Source organism: Amblyraja radiata, chromosome 25 (genome assembly GCF_010909765.2).
Source record: "Amblyraja radiata isolate CabotCenter1 chromosome 25, sAmbRad1.1.pri, whole genome shotgun sequence".
Classification (NCBI taxonomy): domain Eukaryota; kingdom Metazoa; phylum Chordata; class Chondrichthyes; order Rajiformes; family Rajidae; genus Amblyraja; species Amblyraja radiata.
Window position 1 is genome coordinate 29,625,778 of NC_045980.1, and position 24,263 is coordinate 29,650,040.

Sequence of the window (24,263 nt, forward strand, 5' to 3'; positions counted from 1 at the left end):
CACTGAATGATTAATGCTCAATTAATTTATTCAATCACAGTAAAACTATTAAATGATGCACATGTGTGAACACACAAGGACATTTCTTGTAATCCCATATATCTGTAATTCCTTGTAATCCCATATATAAGGAACCAAAAGCTACAAGCAAAAAAAACAGCAACACCACTTCCTCTTTCCACGTGAAATGCCGGCGTTATAAAATATCAATGTTTGTATAATAAATCATATGATACAGTGATATTATCTATGACTGGTCATGAAATGTTCTATGATTTCATGTTAGAATTCATGGTGACCAAATATTAATGAAAAACAGAACATTTGTAGAAATCTATTTTTAAAGTAGATACAGGTGCACAACCTTTTATCCGAAAGCCTTGGGACCAGACACTTTTCGTAATTCAGAATTTGTCGGTCTTCGGAATGGAAATTTTTTAGCGTAGATTTTAATGGCTGGCTCAGTGGTAGAGTGCTCGGCTCATATCCGCAAGGTCGCGAGTTTGCGCCTTGATCCTGGCAGTTACTCGATCGCGAGTTTGAGTCTTCAATGTCGTTTTTTCTTGCAGAATAAATGTTTGTATGAAATGCAGTGTAGGAGAGGTGTACTGACTGTGTGGGCAGAACTTTGGAAGTGATTGCCCACCAGTCTAAAAAGCCGCTGTGTCTCCCTGACCCTGGGATAGCAGGGGGCGATCAAACAGCACAATACCCCCCTCCCCCTCCAACTCCAGAGGAATCCGCTCCCCGATGGGCCGCTACGGCGACAAGTGGCAGTTTGCCCACAGCCCGAGCTGCGCCCCCTCATCCGCCACCCCAAGAACAAGACGTACCTTGCACACCATCAGCTTCTGCCCCTACGTGTTCCTCTGGAGTTGGAGCGGGGCTGGGCTGGGCTGCTGCTGGCTGTGGGTCTCTGGGATCTCCGTGCTTGCTGGGGGTCGGTGGGCGGCGGTGGGAGCTGTGGACCTACGGACCTACCTCCATGGAGCTAGCCAGCTTCGGAGCGTGGAGAGCTGCGGCGGCGAGCTGCTGCGACCCGACTCCGGTGGATGGTGACACCGGGAGCTCGCGGGTCCACGGTGGGAGACTGCTTCGCGGGGCACCGGCAGCGGCGACTTCTCCCGCCCGAATTACGGGGTTCAGAGTGACCTGGAGGGGGGCCTTACAACGCCCGGCGCGGCTGTAAATTGCCGCGGACTTGCTAGCGCCCGCCGAGGGCTTTGACCTCGACTTCGGGAGAGGAATGGAGAGCAGGGGAGAGACAAGTCTTTGCTGCATAAACCAAATTTCGTTTGAATCTCATGTGAGGTTCAATGACAAATAAAAGGTATTGTTATTATTGTATTGGTGTCCCGTTGGTCCTGACGTCTCCGGCCACCCCCCTGGACTGGAGCTGAGACTGGGACTGGGAACTGTACCGCCCTTGCCCCCTCCCTCTGCAACTGCAAACAACCCCACTCTCCTGCAAGGGCGGTACAGTTCCCGGAGGATGGCAGGTGGCCGGAGACGTCAGGACCAACAGGAACCCGCTCCCCGATGGGCCCCTACGACGCCCCGAGCTGCGCCCCGTCATCCGCAACCCAGGTTCCTCTGTAGTTGGAGCGGGGCTGGGCTGGGCTGCTGTTGGCTGTGGGCCTCTGGGCTCTCCGTGCTTGCGGTGGGCCTGGGGGTCGGTGTCCCGTTGGTCCTGACGTCTCCGGTGCACGGTCCTGCTGCAATCGCCGACTTGAAGACAGTGCAAAGCCCCCGTGCCGGTGCAATGGGCGGGGAGCTGGAGAGGGGAGGGAAGGGGTCACACACATGGCCGGGAAGCAGAGGGGTGTAGGTGGGGTGAAACTGAAGGGAGCGACAATCTGCACTGTGTATCGTGAGTCTACCGTGGGAACTTTTTAACTCAGCGGGCTGGCAGCAGCATATTGTCAATTATTAACCCTCCCGCGCAATATACCCTCACCTTCTCTTTTATGAATGGGGATTTAGTTCCCCTTTCTTCGACGACCGACCGGAGGTTCCGCTGTCACCTCTGCGGGCCGCCCTCGGTGAACGTTTTCAAGGACCTTTTTCAAGGACCGAAAAAATGTCCGCTATTCGGAGGTTTTCGTTATTTGGATCTTCGGATAAAAGGTTGTGCACCTGTACCAGGAATCGAGTGGGTTAACGTACGATGAGCGTTTGACGGCGCTGGGCCTCTACTCGCTGGAGTTTAGAAGGATGAGGGGGCACCTCCTTGGAAAATACCGAATAGTGAAAGGCCTGGATAGAGTGGATGTGGAGAGGATGTTTCCATTAGTGGGAAAGTCAAGAACCAGAGCTCATAGTCTCACAATCAAAGGACTTCCTTTAGGAAGGAGATGAGGAGGAATCTCTTGAATGAAAGGGTGGTGAATCTGGGGAATTCATCGCCACAGACGGCTGTTGAGGCCGCGCCAATTTTTAAGGTGGAGATTGATAAGATTCTTGATGATAACCTGGTGTCAGTGGTTATGGGGAGAAGGCAGGAGAATGGGGTTAAGAGGAAAAAATAGATCAGTCGTGATTGAATGGTGGAGCATACTTGATGGGCTGAATGGCCTAATTCTGTTCCAGTAACTTAGGAATTTATGAACTAGCAGGACTTTGTTGCTGAGGTTGAAGGATCGCTTTAGGAAAGATGTTATTGTGGAGATCCCAATCTTACGATGCATTGAAAATCTGGCCTTTTGTTTTAATATAGGCAATTAACACATTAAATGATTAACATGTTAATTAGCCTTTGTGTTAATCACACTTCTTCACTGCAATTAACTGACTGTCCTTGTTCTACTACTTGCAAATGCAATGTTTTATTTTTCAAAGAATCCTTCAATAATTTATTCGCTTCTATAATGCAGCCTTTGAAACACTGATACGCTCAGCAAGAACATTGTTTATTGGGGAAAGCTGAAAAACTGATCAAGTTGCTGGATAATTCTGATATTCAAGACTATACTATATTTGTATACATGTCTAGATTATTTTGCAGCATGTCAGTGTTACTACATTAAAACCTTTGGTTTCTCTAACATCTATAGTAAAGTTAATATCCAAATTAGAATCGTTTTTTGTGAAAGGGAGGAAGAGACATGGGAAAGGAGCAATTTTGAAGCATTTTTTTCTGATATATTTTAGGAAATTGATAAAGATGTTTTGCAATGCATTTAAAATGATAAAACTAACCAATAAATCTGCACCTCAAAGACCAAGGGCAGCATAGAGTCTTATAACGCCAGAGGCCTGGGTTCGATCCTGACTATGGGTGCTGCCTGTTAGTTTGTACATTCTCCCATACGTGATCTGCATGGGTTTTCTCCGGGATCTCCGGTTTCCTCCCACAGTCCAAAGATGTACAGGTTAGTAGGTATAAGTGTAAATTCTTCCTAGTGTGTGCAGGATAGTGTTAGTGTTCGAGGATAGCTGGTTGACGTGGACTCAGTGGGCCAAAGGACTTATTTCCACGCTGTATCTCTAAACTAAAAGTAAGCCAATTACTTCATAATTATGGGCAGTGATGCTGAAAATGTCTTACTTGACACAAACATTAGAGTCATACAGTAAGGAAGCAGACCCTTCCATGCACTAAACACATCCGTGCCAATCAATCTGCCCATATACACTATTCCTTTTGACGTGTGGTTGTCCCAGATCCCTTTCTAGTCATGTACCTCTCCAAATATCTGTTAAAAGTTGTTATTTTACCCGTCTCAACCACTTCCTCTGGCAGCTCGTTCCACATAAATACTACCTCTGAAAACTTTGCCTCTCAGATTACTATTAAAGAAAGGAACTGCAGATGCTGGTTTATACCGATGATGGACACAAAGTGCTGGAGTAACTCAGTAGGTCAGGCAGCATCTCTGGAGAAAAAGGATGGGTGACGTTTTGAAGAAGTGCTGACCTGAAACAACACCCATCCTTTTTCTCCAGAGATATTGCCTGACTCACTGAATTATTACAGCACATTGAGTTTATCTTTGTTACTATTAAATATATCCTCTCACATTAAACCTAAGCCCTCTAGTTCTTGGTTTTACCGTGTGCTCTCACCCTATCTATGCCCCTCATGATGTTATACACATCCATAAGATCACCCCTCAGTGTCCTACACGCCTTGGAATAAAGCCCCCACCTGCCCAACCTTTCCCTTTAACTCAGTTCCACAAATCTTGGCCACATCTTCAGAATTTTTTTCTTTTCTGCACTCTTTCCATCTGAATGGCATCTTTCTTCTCACAGGGTGAACAAAACTAAACCCAATACTATGTGAGGCCTCGCCAACATCTTGTACAACTGGAGACTAGATATACATAAAACCAAGGACAAATGATGTGACAGGTAAACTTCTTGGCCCAGTCCGGGTTTGACCACTCCACAATCTTTCCGTCTTTCCAGCTCTCTTCTGACTTCACTCACATAAGCATCCCCCGCCCCCAAACTCCACTCCAGTTTATTTTTTCCCCTCACAATCCACCACCTCTATTGCCTTCCCATCCAAGCAGATCTAATGGTCTTACATACAGTCACTGAATTTTGGCACAGCAGATAGGCCTACACTGTTGTGCCTCGATGCAGGGCGGCAGTTTGAGGGGTTTCTGAGATTTGTCAGTGTGGGGAGAGTTCTCTGTGTATGGATCTGCAGGGAATGGAGGGATATGGATTATGTACAGGGAGAATGGAAGCATGGTCCTGAAGCCCAAAACATGGCCCGGAGGTTCGTAAAGCTGGTGGTGCCAAGGTTTAAAAAAAAATCTTTGTTGCAGACTTTCCTTAAGCGCAAATGATGAAAGCATTAGAAAATCTTTACACACTGACATAACTGACTTACAATACTAAAATGTATGCCAGAAATAATAAGATTTTTGGTTGTCGTCATATGTCATTAGTCGATCTCTTGCCACATGCTATGTATACATTTTCAACAATTGAGTATGACTGTTGCAAGCTGTTAGCCTAAAGCTGGCTGAAGCTTTCTTTCCTCAACTCAAAATAAGTTCCTTGAATTTTAAAGAGAAAATTAAGATTGAAACCGGGTCATTTTTGTGCCAAGTTGTTTTAGCACTGAGGCTGAATACACACTAAACACAATGACAGGGTGCAAGACAAACATTTACTCCAAATATTACCTCCCAAGATCATAAGTTAGTAGCAAAGAAATAAGGCTGACCCAATCCATTTTAACTGTACACAAAGCCAAATGCCTTTCATATAATGGTTTAAGCATGAGCATACATAATTCAAAAAAAAGAAAATAAACTTGTGGATCTTTATTAGAAGGAAAACATATTCTACCTCTGCCTAAGTTAAGCAACCTGAAAAACATTTCTACCTTAAAATTGGTACACAACCTCAAGCTGTTCTTTTTGTTTCTGTTTGCTTTATATTACAGATACCAAATAACTTTGTACAATATGTTCTAATGTCATATGTTCCTTCTTTCAAATTAACACGAGGTACTATATCATGTAGGGATTTAGGCATGCAGAACTGGCCTTAGAAATGTGTAGGAAGGAACTGCAGATGCTGGTTTAAACCCAAGATGAGTGAAGTGAGTGTGCACAGATTTTGCGAGATGGAATAAAAGGGGCAAGGGAAAAGTAAGATTATTTACTTTGGATGGCAGAAAATTGCGCAATTGGAAAGGACACCAGTACAAGGGACCACAGACACTAAAAGCTGGAGTAACTCAGCAGGTCAGACAATATCTCTGGAGAAAATGAATAGGTGACGCTTCGGGTCGAGGCCCATCTTCATTTTCTTCAACCAGCTTTGATCCAGCTATCTTCACATGTGCAGAGTTGGGAACTTGGATGGCTCATGATTGGGACCGTTCTTTGTCAACATTATCCTTGCACTTCATCAAACATTACATATTCTGTTCAACTCTGAAGTTTCTTCAATCAGTGACCTCACAAGTTAGCAGTAGAAATTGATGCTTTGTCGGGGGGGGGGGGGGGGTTGCGGAGCATCCCGATTAAGAATCATACCAGTGGCATTTGCATTTTCCCACTGTGAAATTAAATATTTTATAACTAATCTCATGCAGGAATATATCAAGGATGAAAAAGGTCCGCATCATGCCATAATATTTGTCCATCCACCTACACAGCCTTGCAACCACATGATATTTTTCCTTGGCAAAGTAAAATGAAAAGATTTGGAAAATAAATGTTTAGAAATGTCATTTCATTTTCGCAGGTGGCCAAGAAAAGTTTCTGGATGTTACCCTACCTGTAATATAATATTGTGTCCTTTCCTTTGCTCAATCGAGCTCAAAAAGTATTTTGCTCGGATCAAGTCTAAAATTTGTTATTTTGTTGGATCTACTCCACATCAATCGCTTTAAGCTGGTTGTGACCACATCCTAACTGACCGCTATACCCCTGACCACCCGCTCCTCAAGGTCTCCTGGCTCTCCTACGCCTGCCCATATAATACAGCTTAAGTACAGGACGACCAATAAACCAAATCAATCACATCACAGGACATTCGAGAAAATGAACTGTGATGCACCATTGCACAATTTCATTTTCACTGAACTTCGGCATACGTGACAAACTAAAGTGAACAATTAGAACGTAAACAAGTTTCCGATGTTCACAACTTAGCTACGCCCTTCGAAATTCCTCCTGCAATTTTGGAAGAGCTTTAACTATCACGTAAATAATAGTTATCTTAATGACTCACAAACAATTGACAATCACATCAAAATCACTACAATATTTGGCAACATTTTCATCCGCATACGACACTTGGTTCTTTAGTAGGATTAAGGCTTACAAAGAATGGCACACCAAATTCTGTACACAATGAGCACTACACATATAAAAGGTATTAAAAAATATATATGTTCTTCAAAAACAGGTTTTTCTAACAACATACCTGCAGTGCATATTGTAAACACCACCTGAACAGAATCAAAGAAGAAGAACATCACCAAGAGGGAGACGGATGCTCCAATTGGAAGAAAAAGAGCTTGTGTAGAGTCTATGGTCTGGATACCTAAAACACAAATAAACAAAATCAATGCTCAGTAAAATTATTTCACCAAATGACTCTGTATCTTACAGCTGATAACAGGCAAAGACGCGTTCCACATTGGCTTTGGCTGACATTCAGCTGAAGAGTGGTTCAATATAAAGATGTATTCTTTGGAACATTAATAGATTATGAAGCAGCCATCATGAGCAAAGGTTGAATTTGCTCAACCATTCAAAACTCTCATCCTTTTCCTATTCTGGTCTTTTTTCACCTCCAGTTTATCCCCCCCCCCACTTTCAGTCTGAGGTAGGATTCAGACTCGAAACGTCACCTTTTTCTTTTTCTCCAGAGATGCTGCCCGACTCGCTGAGTTACTCCAGTTCCAGCACTGATACTATTATCCTTTTCCAATATCCCTTGATTATCAAAAATCTATCATTCTCACATTTAACATTAACAAGTTAACAGGCATCAATGCAGTCACATAAGGCAGTTCTGAATTTCAACCATCTTTAACTTCACCTCTAAAAGGCCTGGGTCTAAATCTTAAGGTAATAACCATTTGTCCTACCCAACCAGTGGAAATAATCTCTACCTCTCAGTTCTCCTTGACGTCTTGCAAAGTTTGATCTTTCTAAATTATAGAGAAAGCAAACCTAGTTTCTACAATCTTTCTCCATAATGTGAGCCCTGGAGTCATTGTGCTATTATGGCAAATCTACAGTGCATTCCATTTTAGGCCAATGTATATTCATGAAACATTGGAAAATATCACATAACTGGAGCAAACTTATTATCCTTGTTGTAATGGAACCAATATTCCTTGAAATAAAAGCAGGTATCAGCCTTTTAAATAATTTTCGGTACCCAGATAGAACAGTACAGTACATGAACAGGCACTTCGGCCTACGAAGACTGTGTTGACTATGATGGCAAATTAAAGTAACCCCACTGACCTGTACGTGATCCATATCTCCCCATTCCCTACATGTTCACATAACGAGACAATTTCATGACATACATGAATCACAAATCTCTCCAGACTGCCAATAATTCCAACTCTTCGCCGAGTATTTGTTCTATCTTTTCTAAGTCGAAGGTGATTGACCCAGACATTTGGCAATGTTGAATTCCATTTAACCAATTTTGACTAGGCTTTGTATTATTAATGCCCATTTATAATTTAATGCTTCCATCTAGGCTTTTGTTTTAAAACAAAGATGCACATCTCTACACCATTAACGGACATAAAGGTAGCGATGCTCTACTCTGTCATCTAAATTATTTAGCAGGCGTGGTCCTAACACCAATCACTGCAATTATCTCCCACTAATCCGAGAACCTGGTCATTATTTCAACACCTCAGTGCATGAGGAGAATATATCTGTAGTTCACACCGTATCTTGTAGGTTTTTAAAGAGGCATACTGCTTTGGTTTGTGAAAGGGAGGTACTAGCACAGTTTAGTGGGCATAGGTTAATTTTGTTACCGCAATCAGGATTAGACACCAGACCACGGCACATGTGGTCATATGACAATGCACATACAATGAATAAAGAGCATTAGTTTACTTTAGTTTAGAGACAGCATGGAAACAGGGCCTTCAGCTTCTGAGTCCACTCCAACCAGCGATCATCCTCATCTTATACACTAGGGACAATTTACAATTTTTACTGAAGCCAATTAACCTACAAACCTGTGTCTTTGGAGTACGAGAAGAAACTGGAGCACCTGGAGAAAGCCCACGCATCACAGGCAGCACCTGCAGTCAGGATCCTGACTATGGGTGCTGTCTATATGGAATCTGTACATTCTCTCCTTGACCGCGTGGGTTTTCTTTGGGTGTTCCGTTTCCTCCCACATTCCAAAGACGTACAGGTTTGTCAGTCAATTGGCTTCGGTAAAATTGTAAATTGTCTCTAGTGTGGGATGGTGCTAGTGTACTGGGTGATCTCTGGTCGGCGACGATGCTGTGGACCTTTCCAAACCTAAACTACTGGGGAACCACAGCATTCGGTGCTGGGGCCTCAACTATTTATACCTCTAAATTAATCACTTATATGGAGGAAATGAGTGGAGCCAAATTTGGTGATAATACAAAAGTTGGTAGGAAATCAAGTTGAGAGCAGGGTGCAAAGACGAGTGAAGTGAATGTGCACGGATTTGCGAGATGGAATAAAAGAGGTAGGGGAAAAGTAAGATTATTTACTTTGGATGTCAGAATATTACTGAATTGGAAAGGACACCAGTACAGGGGACCATAGATGGACACAAAATGCTAGAATAGCTCAGCAGGGCAGGCCAAGACCCGTTTTCAGATGAGGGACCGTGATACCTGTCTACATGAAGCAAAAACATTTCATCCAGCAATTTGGGAGGCCTTTATTGCAAGCAGGATGGAGTGCAAAGATAGAGAAAAGCTTGCCACAACTTGTGCCGGTGCAACCTGTGAGATCACACCTGGCGCACTACGTGCAGCTCTGATCTCCTTAAAGGAGAGTTTTTTCACGAGTTTGGGGAGAGTTCAGAGAAGGTTCACCATGTTGATTGCTGGGATGAATGAGTTGTCTTGTGAAAAATGATTTAGCAGATTAATCATTCGCGCTTTGGAGCTAAGGGCGATGAGAGGTGAATTTATTAAGGCAAAGATTCTGAAGTGGCTCGGCAGGGTAGCTTTGAGAGTATGTTTCCCACGTCACCCATTCCATCCATCCAGAGACGCTGCCTGTCCTGCTGAGTTACTGCAGCATTTTGTGTCCATTTAAACCAGCATCTCCAGTTCCTTCCTGTCCATAACACAACTGGTAATTTCGGAATGAGGGATATACAATGAAGTTGAGTGAGGACTATCGAAGTGTTAAGGGTTATTGGAAACAGGCAGGAAAGTAGAGCAAAAAAAAACAAACTGCTGGAGGAACTCAGTAGGTCAGGCAGCATAGAGGGAAATGAACAGGTGACATTTAGGATTGGGACACTTCTTCCTTCACAGATGCCGCCTGACCTGCTGAGTTCCCCCAACAGTTTGTTGTTTCACTCAAGATTCCAGCATCTGCAGTCACGGAATGTAGAGACCAGGGGCAGATTAAATTTGATCTCACCGGACACTGGAGCAGAATCAATGGGCTGCATGGCTTATTCCTGCTCCGATTTCATTGTCAGGGTGAGTGTGTTCAGCTATGTTTTATTGTTTCATATTTGCTTTTGCCCTAATTATTCAGGCTGAATTCATACGTTGAAAAATCATTGACCCTTTCAAGTTTCTTTTGAAAGTTAATAATTTGCCAGTATTGCAGTTACCATTTATTAGTTACTGAGAGAGATAGTAGACCCTCCGTAATCTCTTTCATCTCTGCAGACATTTTTGGTTCATGCACAGAAACTATTTGAAAGGTATCCAAGTCATTTCTTACTAAGTCGAATGCCTAAGTCGAAGGCCTGTCCCACTGTACGAGGCAATTCAAGAGTTCTCCCGAGTTTCCCCTGATTCGAACTCGGAGAATTACGGTAATAGCCGTTCGTAGGTACTCGGGGCTCTCGTGGACACTCTCCGCACTGTTGAAAAAACTTCACGAGCTTACCGCGTTTCACGAGCCCCTAAGAGACGTCCCGAGCTCCGATGTACCAGCTACGTACATTCTACGTATTTACCACGAGTTTGATTTTTTTTTAAACTCGGGAGAGCTCTTGGGTAAACTCGTATAGTGGGACAGGCCCTTCACAAACTCAAGGTCCGCAGTGGAGATCATCCGTATTTGGTCTGATTTTCGAATTTAGTGAAGTACTCTAACAAATTGTTTCAAAAAAATGAAGAGGATAAGCACAAGTTCACAAATTATAGTAGAATTAGGCCATTTGGCCCATCAAGTCCACTCCGCCATTCAATCATGGCTGATCTCTGCCTCCCAATCCCATTTTACTGCCTTCTCCCCATAACCCTCGACACCCATTCTAATCAAGAATTTGTCTATCTCTGCCGTAAAAATATCCACTGACTTGGCCTCCACAGCCCTCTGTGTCAATGTGTTCCACAGATTAACCATTCTCTGACTAAAGAAGTTCCTCCTCACCTCCTTTTAAAAGAATGTCCTTTAATTCTAAGGCTATGACCTCTGGTCCTAGACTCTCCCACTAGTGCAAATATCCTTTCCACATCCACTCTAACTATGCCTTTCATTATTCTGTAAGTTTCAACGAGGTCCCCCCACAATCTTCTAAACTCCAGCGAGTACAGGCCCAGTGCTATCAAATGCTCATCATATGCTAACCCACTCATTCCTGGAATGACTCCTTTAAACCTCCTCTGGACCCTCTCCAGAGCCAGCACATCCTTCCTCAGATACGGGGCCCAAATCTGCTCACAGTACTCCAAATGAGGCCTGACCAGCGCCTTTTCGAGTCTCAGCATTACATCTCTGATTTTGTCTTCCAGATAAGCACCTACCAGCTAAAGAATAATAACCAACCCACTAACTATATGGTCTTTAGGATTTAGTGATAACAATAAACTGGCTACTTTGAAGTTAAAATCAGGGCAGATAAATAAAGCACACTAAGGAAAAAATTTAAGGAAAGTAAACACAAAATGCTGTACAAACATGTTTGTGAGAGGGATACACCTGCCAGCTCAATGTTCTGGTTTTCTATGTTTGAGACGTGATAGAGAGGAAGGAAAAGGAGGTGGAGGAATTGCTCTACTAATCACTGCAGCACTTAGAGGGGACATAATGGAGGGTTCATCCGCTGAGGTGATATGGGTAGAGCTTTAAATAAGAAAGATAAGAAATGGGATTGTACTATGGCCCCTCCCCCCACTAATAGCAAGTGGAAGATCGAGGAACAGATGTAGCCAGATCACCGAAAGATGCCAAAGCAACAGGGTTGTCTTAGTGGACATCTTTAACTTCCACAATATTGACTGGGATTTGCTCAGTGCCAAAGGCTTAGAATTTGTTAGGCATATCCAAGTGGGTATGAAGCAGTACGTAGATAGTCCAACCCGAGAAGGGAACATACTGGATCTTGAGTTGGAATGTGAGCCTGACCAGGTGACTGGAGTTACAGTTGATGAGGATTTTGGAGATAGTGATTACAACTCCATATGTTTTAACATCGTTTTGAATAGGGACACGTCTGGACCTCGAGGGAAGGTACTTAATTGGAGTGAAGCAAATTACATTATTAGGCAGGTGCTCAGGAGGGTTCATTGGGAGCAATTGTTATTTGGACAAAGTCCATATCTGACACATGGAAGTCAATTAAAAGCTAGTCACTAAAATTCAGGACTAGCATGTTCCAGTAAAAAGGAGGGATAAGGATGCCAATATAAAGGAACTTTGGATGACCAAGGAGTTTATAACCTGTAACAAAACGTTATTCCCTTATCTTGTATCTGTACACTGTGGACGGCTCGATTGTAATCATGTATAGTCTTCCCGCTGACTGGATAGCGCGCAACAAAAGCTTTTCACTGTACCTTAGTACATGTGACAGGTCAGGATCATTCTTCTAGAGGTAGTTCATTCAAACATTTGATTTACAATTTAAAAAAAATGTAATTGCCAAGAATTTGTTTCTAAAATTCCATCAATTTACCATTAAAATGTAAAATCACGTGTTGTTTTTTAAATTATTAAATATTCACAGAATTTAAAAAAGTCTTGTTTATATAATTAAATAGCCACTGACCCAAACAGTTCACTCCTAATTTAACAAGCTTTTAATGGGGTAAAGTATTCAATCACTTCGAAAAAATGGCCATAGATATAAACCAGGCCAAATTTAGCAATGCATGAAAAATCAAGCTGCAGTCGATTTATTTTTTGGCTTCAGACCATTAAATAAAAATGAAGGAAGCTAATTGATGACAAAGTTGCTCAAAATTTTTGAATTATTCCGTGCTGCAAACTGATAAATCATACATCAAACTCACTCGCTTTGGGTGATGAGGTAAAATAAGCAGAGAAAAGAATGCAAAAATTATTTAAAAAGCAGTAAATAGCATTCAGCCAATTTCCTCGGCCCCATACATAACCTTCTATTGAACCGCATTACAAATCCCCCCCAAAGCCAATGTAAACTTGACATCTGCCAACCTGCCCACAGCTAAAACTGTTTTCACAAGACCTACCTACCTGTGAATCACATTCATTTTGCACAATTTAAACGCCTATTTAAAGCCATCGAATATATTTTTTCGATAAGCAACCTTTTAAAATCATGAATGTGACAACTATTTTACGTTGCATCTTTACTATTTAATCTCAAATCTGAAAATGAATCACATGGCAACCTTTATCTAGTGTCCCTAGTGTGTAGTGTGTGCTAGTGCACAGAGATCGCTGGTCGGCGCGGACTTGGTGGGCCGAAGGGCCTGCTTCCACGCAGTATCTCTAAACTAAAGTATTCTCAACATTTTTGGTCTCACTTACTCTTTCCCCCATCAATTTCAACTGTCAAATTAAATAAACAGAGCTTTATTAAAGTTTAAAAATAAATCAAATAAAAGTAAATCAAATAAAGGGGAATAGCCACCAAAAAGAGACACAAAACCACCAAAGATAGACACAAAATGCTATAGTAACTCAGCAGGACATCTCTGGAGAGAAGGAATGGGTGACGTTTTGGGTCGAGACCCTTCTCCAGACTGAAACTATCCCCCAAATAATCTTCAGTAATGAACATTCCAAAGATATTGAACTTTCGTACAATCAAATGCGTCAAATGTTCTGAAAATACTTTAATTTTTTTTTAACATTATTCATTGACATGCCTTCATTACATTGAATATTAGATCTAGCCCACACACAATTTGGTTATGTGCCAGATCTCTGAGCATATTACTGGCACAACAACACGTGTTAGTTACCAATTCCAAATGATGATCATTTTGTTTGTGACCATGGCACTCAGCTCTCGCTTTAAGAATGCAAAGTCCTCTGCTGATTGACATGTTGATGTTCAGCGTTTCAAGTTCTTAGAGAACTTAGTTGCAATATGATAACCTTTTATGAAATTCGGAAGTGCAGATTTCTGTCTTACACTCTTTAAACAGGCTGTGTGAGCCATTATACCAATCACACTATTGTTGCATGAGCAAAGATGACAATTTTATTGTCATACGCGGTGGAGTAGCGGTAGAGTTGCTGCCTTATGCCCGTACCTACTTAGGAAACCTGAACGGAAACCACTGGAGACTTTGCGCCCCACCCAAGGTTTCCGTGCGGTTCCCGGAGGTTTTTGTCAGTCTCCCTACCTGCTTCCACTACCTGCAACCTCCGGCAAACACCTGCAACCTCCGGGAACCGCACGGAAACCTTGGGTGGGGCGCAAAGTCTCCAGAGGTTTCCGTTCAGGTTTCCTAAGTGGGACAGGGGCATTAGTGGGACAGGGGCATTACAGCACCAGAGACCCGGGTTCCATCCTGACTACGGGGCCTTGCCTGAACGGAGTTTGTACATTCTCCCGGTGACCTGCCTGGGTTTTACATAGAAACATAGAAAATAGGTGCAGGAGTAGGCCATTCGGCCCTTCGAGCCTGCACCGCCATTCAATATGATCATGGCTGATCATCCAACTCAGTAACCTGTACCTGCCTTCTCTCCATACCCCCTGATTCCTCTAGCCACAAGGGCCACATCTAACTCCCTCTTAAATATAGCCAATGAACTGGCCTCAACTACTCTCTGTGGCAGAGAATTCCACAGACCCACCACTCTCTGTGTGAAAAAAAAAAATTCTCATCTCGGTCCTAAAATACTTCCCCCTTATCCTTAAACTGTGACCCCTTGTTCTGGACTTCCCCAACATCGGGAACAATCTTCTTGCATCTAGCCTGTCCAACCCCTTAAGAATGTTGTAAGTTTCTATAAGATCCCCCCTCAATCTTCTAACTTCTAGCGAGTACAAGCTGAGTCTATCTTTCTCCGGGATCTCTGGTTTCCTCCCACACTCCAAAGACGTACAGGTTTGTAGGCTAATTGGCTTGGTATAATTGTAAATTGTCCCTAGGGGGTGAAGGATCGTGTTAATGTGCGGGGATCATTGGTCGGCGTGGACCCGGTGGGCCGAAGGACCTGTTTCCGCGCTGTATCTCTAAACTAAATTGAACTGTGGAAACAAGTCCTTTAGCCAGTCAAGTACCTGTCTGCTGCAAGACTGCATCTCCCCAATTTCTCACCTTCTCACTCTGATTCGCCTGCCAACCACTTACATCAGAGAGAGTTTACTGTTGGAAATTCATCTGCAAATCAGCATGTCTTTGGCAAGTGGGAGGAAAATAGTGCACTCAGAAGAACCAAACGCAGTCACATGCCCAGCATTCACTGTCAGGCTCAAAGCCTGATCTCTGGAGCTGAGAGACATTTTTCACCATAAATGGCAGTGCAGTGGAGTCTGTGAAAAGCACCAAGTTCCTGGGAGTGCACATCACAGATGATCAGACATGGTCCACCAACACCATCTCCCTAGTCAAGAAAGCACAGCAACGCCTCCACTTCCTTCGACGGATGAGGAGAGCCGACCTCCCCTCCTTCTGCCCTCACCACTTTTTACAGGGGTGCCATTGAGAGTATTCTTACCAGCAGTCTCTCAGTCTGGTATGGCAGTTGCTCTGCTGCTGACCAGAAGGCCCTACAGAGAGTGGTGAGGACAGCGGAGAAGCTCACTAGATCACCCCAACCAGCAATCCAGGACTTATACCCATCTCGCTGTCGCAAGAGAGCAACCAATATCATCAAAGACACCACCCACCCAGCACACAAACTGTTCACCCTCCTACCATCCGGCAAGCGCTACTGCAGCATGCGGAGCAAAACCACCAGATTCAAAAACAGCTTTTTCCCTCAGGCCATCAGACTACTCAACACACTCAAGAAAATTCCATGAACATTACACAAACAAAGACCAACTGACTGTCAAATTAACTTTAACTCAATGCCTGCAGGATGCTATTTGCACTTTTCTATATTGCACCTTTTATTATTGCACCTTAATAACATACCTCAACATTGTACTACACTCTGGCACACTGTGAATATTTTATATAATGTGTATGTCCATTGTCTATCTTTATTGGTATATAGTCTGTCTGTGTTATAAATATTACTTGCACATTGGAGTATGGGGAAATGCAATTTCAATCCTCTGTGTAACTACTTGTTGCATTATTTGAAATGACAATAAATTTTACTTTGAACTTTGACATTCATTTCAACAAGTTTCTTTGGTATCAACCACAAATCCTTTGGAATAAAGTCATGTAGTCACACTCATACCGCCGCATTACAAAGAAACTGGCCCTTGGCCTACCATGCCCGTGCCAACTTTTTTGCTCACCTCCACAAATCTCATTTCCCACATAAAGAATGTATAATTCTGAACTACATAGACTATTGTTATTATTGCACAATTATTGTTTATTTTGTGTGTACGTATGTGTGCAAGTGCAAATAGATGTGTGCGTGCATATGTGATATATATATGTATATTTGAGAGTATGTGTGGATAAGAACACACACTGAACTTTTTTTCTCTCTCTCTCATTCATTATATTGTTTACAGTGTGCTATGTTTACATATTCTGTTGTGCTGCTGCAAGTAAGAATTTCATTGGTCTGTCTGGGACATGACAATAAAACACTTTTGACGCTCTTGACTCATTCTATGCCTTGCCTATTTAAATGTCTGTCTGAATGGCGGAGTAGACTCGATGGGCTGAATAGCCTAATTCTGTTCCTGTGACTCATGATCTAAATGTCTTAAACAAAGTAATAATAATAATAATTGAAAGACACTTATCTGCTAAAATTCCTGCCTCTCATCTTAAACCTATGCACTTGTTTTGATACACTTTTTTTTGTGTGTGACAAAGTTCTGAACTCGTCAGATGTCAGGAGTTATGGAGAGAAGGCAGGAGAATGGGGTTAGCAGGGAGAGATAGATCAGCCATGATTCCCCTTACCATGGGAAATAGGTTTTGACTATCTAGTCGACCTCGCTCTCTCACGGTTTCCATCCACCTACACCGCTCCAGAAAAAATAAACCAAACCCATTCAATCTCTCCCCACAATTGATTTCTTCCAACCCAGCCAATATTCTGGTGAATCTCTTCTGCGCTTAACCCAGAATCTTGGTTGTGATATCTCAAGAAATCTCCGTGTGAACATAAAAACAGACGTTTGAGTCTTGCTTTCTACTTACTATTGTTGGTATTGTTTACATTGAAAGTGGCAGATAAAGGATTCCCATCTTTATCTTTTTCCTGGTTCTCAAAGTCCATATTCAGAGACCTGGATGAGAGGGCAGAAAATGAAAGCTTCATAAAGTCACACAGTCCAGGCAGATGAAAACTGTGGTGTAAACCACAAAATTGTGTATCAAACGTCAACAGCGAGCATTCGCTTACTGGCATTCACTCATGTACTGCACCAATTCAGAATGTTATGGGCAATTTTAATGCTTACAAATGGAGATTTTGCTCATGTCCTTGCAATATCTCTCTTAACCTGAATTAAGGTATTTTGCCAAATCTCCAAATGCTCAAGAAGCTGGACTCCAAGCACACAGTTGGGTGACAAAGCTTTATGAGTAACTCAGCAGAACAGGCAGCATCAGACAGTAGAAGGGTCTCGACCCGAAACGTCACCCATTCCTTCTCTCTGGAGATGCTGCCTGATCCGTTGAGTTACTCCAGCACTTTGTGTCTATTAGTGGTGTAAACCAGCATCTGCAGTTCCATTCTACACACAGTCGGGTCATTTCAATTAAATTCTCAGGTTTAGATTATGCAGTCAGAACCCCCCAAACACAAAGTCAGGTCCAACTGGACTTAGGGCCTTATTCAGTATGTCTACAATCTTTAAACAAAGTGATCCCTGCGAATCAAGTGGGGGACTTGTATCAAGGGAAAATGGCAAAATCATTGAAAACACATGCACAAGTCGCCGCCATATATAAAATGTCCAAAGTCCAGCCCGCGCAAGCGATGTACTGGAGAGGCTCCCGACCCAGGTATTAGGCACATGAGGGGGGTTTATAAATAATAAATCACAAGGCAAGCAAACAACATTTTGTAAATTTTCAAGAATTCCTGAGGCACGTGGAGAACAGCATACACAGCACTGCGTGAGAAGCAACAGCGACGTGTGCCAAAAACGTCATGTTGCATGGAAGAGGTGACTTTCCTACAGTAACGCCTACTCTAAACTGGAATGACAACTTACATTTAATTATTGATTGAAAGAAACAAACAGGCCCTATGGCTCACTTTTGCTCAGTGGGCCATATTTTCCACCTGTTGCAGCCTATTGCTGCCCTGTACAGAACACCTAGAAAATTTAGATGTGGCATTAAAACACGTCCAATAGCCAGGCAATTAGAGCTCATGGCAGAGATTCAAGATAAAGCAGGATGTCAGGTTATCAGTTTTCCCTTTTACGCAAAAGACTGGATAAACAATGTTTTGTGGAGATAAAAAAAACTGCAGATACAAACTTTAATACAGTGGTCTTTACACACAGTGAAACTATTATAGAGGAGAGTGAAAAAGAAAGCAAACTTTGAAGGGTAAAATCCAAGACAAAGAGAATGCTGTAAGTGGACGGTTGGAGATTGTAATACAAAAAAAGGTAAAAGGATGCAAGTGAATAGGAGAGAGAAAAGGAGACAGAGAAACAGATCATGAAGTAAGTGAATAAAATTGTTAAACGTCTCATATCCTTTAAATTCTGAAGATGAAAGATAGTGTTAATGGCAATGAGCAGATGAGACAAAATGCAAGAGAATTAAAACATAAACTCATTTTGAAGCAGGCTGTCATTTATTTCAATTGGGCCAAAGTACTTCTCTGCGCATTAATTGATTTTAATGCAACACTTACAAGAAAGTGCACAGGTTCATAAGACTGAAGTTAGACCCTTTCCTGGTATCTGTATACGAGAGGTCTACAGTTTACTTTTATTCCTGCAGTGAAATCAATGTGATCAATGGAATTGGGCGGGCAACAGGCAGATCCATACAAGACTTGCACAAGGCTTTGACAGATATCATTTCTTTGACAGCTTCAGTGAGACTTTTCCCCATTAATATACGTGATTAACGTGTTAAAAAATGAATTAAATTTCTGATTGCATAAATGCTATTTCATTGGAGAGCCTAGATTTTACTAATGATGGTTGAAGGAGGAATGCTGACTCGATAGTTACATTGGACTCTTGTTATCTTAATGACAGCGTCATGAATAATGCAGTAATCCTCTGTTGCCGAACTAAAATACAGGCCTAGGCTAATTCCTCACATCATAGCTTGCAGTTTGAACTCACCACCTTCTGTTTCAGTGATGAAAACAGATACACGTCCACCACTAATTTTCCGACATTCTTGTCAGACCAACAGAGGTCACGGCCTGCGAGAGGAGTCGAACGGTACCGGAATGGTCCGCCTAGGCCATCGAGGGGCCGAGATACCGGCCTGAAAAGTCGGGCGTGGAAGTCGGCTATGGGAACGGGTCTGCCGGCTTTGGCCAGGCCGGAGTTCCAGAGCCCCAGCAGCAGGGGGCAAATTCGACCCACAGATCGGCCGCGGAAGTCACAATGAGATAGAGATTGGCCGCCTCACCCAGCCTAGACATTTTCTGAGGAATTCCCGGGGGGGGGGGGGGGGGGGGGGGGGGATTGCAACTGCCAGAGTTGGCATTCTCAATCAAAACCTGCTTTAAGCCAAGGCAATGTAGATTCTGAGGCTTCACTTAAAACACGAGGCAAAAGATTGTTAAAATTGGGTGTAATTCCTGTGAGACTACAGTAAGCCTTTATGTAATTGTCTTTGTCAAGCTTCACTGTGCACTGCCATCTTTAATACACATTGGATGATACCAACTACTAAAATCAAATTTTAAAAGTTGCTCGCCAACCCCTTTCTAAAGCCCAATGACCTGCAAGATGGAAACAAAAGATAGACACAAAAAGCTGGAGTAACTCAGCGGGTTCTTCTTCAGTCCCTTCTTCAATCTGAAGTAGGGTCTGGACCCGAAACATCACCCATTCCTTCCCTCCAGAGATGCTGCCTGTCCCACTGAATTAATCCAGCTTTTCGGTTTAAACTAGTATTTACAGTTCCTTCCTACACAGTTGGAAACAAATATCTTGTTACAAAATAGTATTGTACTCTCAAAATCAGAACTCACAAATACAACGATTTTAATTTTTGCATAATTTCAGCCAAGGAGTAAACTTTCAAACTGAAATATTTCACTCTCTCAAAATGAAATCCAAACATATCACTTTTAGACATAATAATACACGCTCCAGAATTGCTCTGAACGAAGATTCATTGAGTAGGTATTTTGATGGATTAACTTTGCAGTACCTTTCCCATTCAGTATCATATGTTACTGTGAAAAATGCTTTCCATATTTAAATAACAAAATGCTACCAAAATAATCCTTACCCTCTCGAATGTCACACTATCAAGTTCACCCAGAGTAAATCAAAGATGTGAGCACAGTTCTAAAACGAACCGAGTCCCAAAGGGCGGTGGCGCAGTGGTAGAGTAGCTGCTGTACAGCGCCAGAGACCCGGGTTTGATCCGGACTATGGGTGCTGTCTGTACGTTCTCCCTGTGACCGCGTGGGTTTTCACCGGTTGCTCCGGTTTCCTCCCACACTCCAAAGACATACAGGTTTGTTGGCTAATTGGCTTCGGTAAAATTGTAAATTGTCCCCAGTGTGTTGGATAGTGCTAGTGTACGGGGAGATTGCTGCTCTGCGCGGACTCGGTGGGCCGAAGAGCCTGTTTCCGCGCTGTGTCTCCAAAATCTGAAGTCTAATAGTCTAAATCCGTAAAGGAATAAAAGATCAAAAATATCCAAGGCGAGGGTAATGCCACCAGAGGTGGAGGTGAGAAAACGCCTGAGCTACTCCAGCATTTTGTCTCGATGAATTAAAAGAGCATTGGAGTATTAAATGGAATATCATCCAACAGTCCAGATAATCTGTCAATCAGTACATATCTTCAGATCATGCGGATTAACAGTTTTACTGTCCTTATCACCTCACCTGTAGATGTGAAAGGAATGGCATGTTTAATTTTATGCCTCAGCATAGGTTTGTATAATCAGTTTAGATAGTACTTTGGCATTGGGCTTGGTTTTCTTGGCTGAGCGCTTACCCTGGTGTTATAGCACGGGCACTTTGTGTTTTAATTGTAACTTAATAACTTGACTGATTCCGTACCAAAGTAAAAATATGAATATGATAAGAGATATGGTTCTAACCAAGCTTTAACAGCTGACAACTTTAACAACTTTCTATTAAAGAAAGTGCAGCTATATCTTTGCAAGTTGATATGTCACCCCATTACATGATAGAGTGCTCCAAATTGCAGTACCTTCTACGGGGCAAACTGCGATCGTTCACTAAAACAGAAATACACAAAGTCTGAAGTTTTCTGGAAAGTCTTGCTATCAAAATTTCCGTAGAAACAGTCTTAAATTTTAATGTCAGTTTTGCATCTCGACGGCATGGATTTAAAAATAGGATCGTCTTTGTCAGTACAAATGTCTTTCATTCACAGTTAATTAATTTCCCTCAATCCATTACAATGTCAATCACTTGGTATCACACTAATCTTTCACTTGCTCCATGAGCATTAATGAATTCCAGCCCAGTTAACAACAGGCCATGTCCAGGAGGGTTTCTGCAACCAAGTATCGTAATTAAATATAACTCGGCATAAATCATGCTCAACAGCGACCGAAAAGCAATCATCCGGACGACACGGAGGCGCAGCGGTAGAGCGACTGCCTCACGGCACCAGAGACCCGGCTTCGATCCTGGCCACGGGTGCTTGTCTGAACGGAGTTTGTATATTCTCCCCGTTTGACGTGTGTTTTCTCCGAGATCTTCGGTTTCCTCCCACACTCCAAAGACGTACAAGTTTGCAGGTTAAACTGGCTTGGTGTAAATTGTCCCTAGTGTGTGGGCGGTAGTGTGTAGTGCGCGGATTGCTGGTGTGTGTGGACTCGGTGATCCGAAGAGCCCGTTTCCACGCTGTATCTCTGAACTAAATTAAACAAAATAAACACAAACTAAGGTAAACTGCAAAGAAGTTCCTAAATCTTTGCATTCTCTTACTTAAAGCCTAACCCTCTGTCCCATCACTTTTAGGTACAGGCTTTGACCTATGGGATTATGACAGAGGTAATCCATCTACATTTATACTCCATCTGTCTGGAGTTTTGGAGGTAGTTTACACCATCCTCTTTTATCATTTCTCCACTGTCATTATGCTGGGTGCTGGATAGGAGTAGATTTATCTGGTTTAATTTTTATCTATCAAATGGTAAGCAGTGAATCACCTGCAACATTTCCATTTCACGCTGTTACTTTGGCTCCACCCAAGCATCTATCGCTGGTGTTTAATTGTCATCCACACATTGGTATTGATTTATTATTGTCACATGAATGCAGATATAATGAAAAGCTTGTGTGCTATCCATCACATCAATTCACACAATACACATGTACATTCAAGGGAGGTCATGTTGCAGTTGTACAAGACATTGGTGAGACTGCATTTAGAGTATTGTGTTCAGTTCTGGGCACCATGTTATAGGAAAGATATTGTCAAGCTTGAAAGGTTACAGAGAAGATTTACGAGGATGTTGCCAGGACTAGAGGGTCTGAGCTATAGGGTGAGGTTGAGTAGACTGCGTCTCTATTCCTTGGAGTGCAGGAGGAGGAGGGGTGATGTTATAGAGGTGTATAAAATAATGAGAGGAATAGATCGGGTAGATGCACAGAATATATTGCCCAGGGAAGGGGAATCGAGGACCAGAGGACATAGGTTCAAGGTGAAGGGGAAAAGATTTAATAGGAATCGGAGGAGTAACTTTTTCACACAAAGGATGGTGAGTGTATGGAACAAGCTGCCAGAGGAGGTAGTTGAGGCTGGGACTATCCCAATGTTTAAGAAACAGTTAGATAGGTACGTGGATAGGACAGGTTTGGAGGGATATGGACCAGGCACAGGCAGGTGGGACTAGTGTAGGTGGGACATGTTGGCCAGTGTGGGCAAGTTGGGCTGAAGGGCCTGGTTCCACACTGTATCACTCTACGCCACTCACAAGTATAATAGGTAGTGACAAGAGAAAATGCCCAGAGTGTAGAATGTAGTGTTACAGTGTTTAATATATAGCATTAAAGTTATAGGAAAAAAAAGTCCAGAGTTCACGATGTGGTGGGTTGAAAGATTGGGACCACACCTTCTCCTATGGAGGGATTAATAACATCAGGGGAGGAAGCTGCTCTTGAATCTGGTGGTAGGTGGTTTCAAGATTTCTTTTCTTCTACCTGAAGGGGGAGGGGAGCAGAGGGGATAACTATGGTGAAAAAGGACCCAGGTTATATTGGCTGCTTTCTCAAGGCAGCTAGACATATAGATGATGGTGGGGTAGCTGGTCTGGGTTACATCCACCACTCTCTGCAATTTCTAATAGTCTTTGGCAGCACTGTCGCCAAGCCAAGCTGTGATGCATCCTGATAGTGTAGGAAAGAACTCCAGATGCTGGTTTAAACCAAAGGTAGACACAAAATGTTGAGGTAACTCAGCGGGTCAGGCAGCATCTCTGGAGAGAAGGGACACAAAATGCTGGAGTAACTCAGCGAGTCAGGCAGCATCTCTGGAGGTAATAGATAGGTGACGTTTCGGATCGGAAGCATTTATCAGACAGTCGTAGGGCTGGAGAGCAGTAGGAATCGCAGAAAGGGAGCAGTGAGAGAGGGTCCTGCAGAACTTCTGTTTCCGGAGAGGAAGAGAACTTCTTCAAAGCATACCTTGAGGAGATTTCACCGTGGAGCAAGTCAAAATGTAGAAACAAAGAATTGCAGATGCTGGTTTATAACAAAGATAGACACAGAGTGCTGGAGTAACTCAGCGGGTCAGACAGGAAATGGATAGGTGACGTTTCAGGTCAGGACCCTTCTTCAGACCAAGTAGTGCCGAGTACCAAGAGCACCGATTACCATCTTCCCTCCCCCCTCCCCCCTCCTTACCCCTAACTTTGTTAGTTCTAGATTTAACTCTTCCAACATACGATAGGCTGGTCTGTCATTTTACCATGTAAGACTTGAGCTCATCCAAAACTCTGCTGCCACATCCAAATTCACAACGTCACCCATCAGTCATGTGCTCATTGATGAACTTTGGTCAAGCAACACGATGATTAAAATTCACATTCTTTCTTCTTGTTAAATCATTCTAAAGCCTCTTCT

At 42.8% G+C, this 24,263-nt stretch overlaps 1 protein-coding gene across 2 annotated transcripts in view; it reads right to left on the minus strand.

Annotated features, from left to right (window-relative positions):
- The window catches only part of sppl3 (signal peptide peptidase like 3), a 130,723-nt gene that overhangs the window by 34,394 nt on the left and 72,066 nt on the right, over positions 1 to 24,263 (minus strand). For both annotated transcript variants that reach the window (XM_033043674.1, XM_033043675.1), the window contains 2 exons: positions 17,195 to 17,283; positions 6,898 to 7,017 (listed from right to left, as the gene is read on the minus strand). In XM_033043674.1, the coding sequence (XP_032899565.1) occupies positions 6,898 to 7,017; positions 17,195 to 17,283 (209 nt within the window). The remainder of the gene's footprint in view (positions 1 to 6,897; positions 7,018 to 17,194; positions 17,284 to 24,263) is intronic.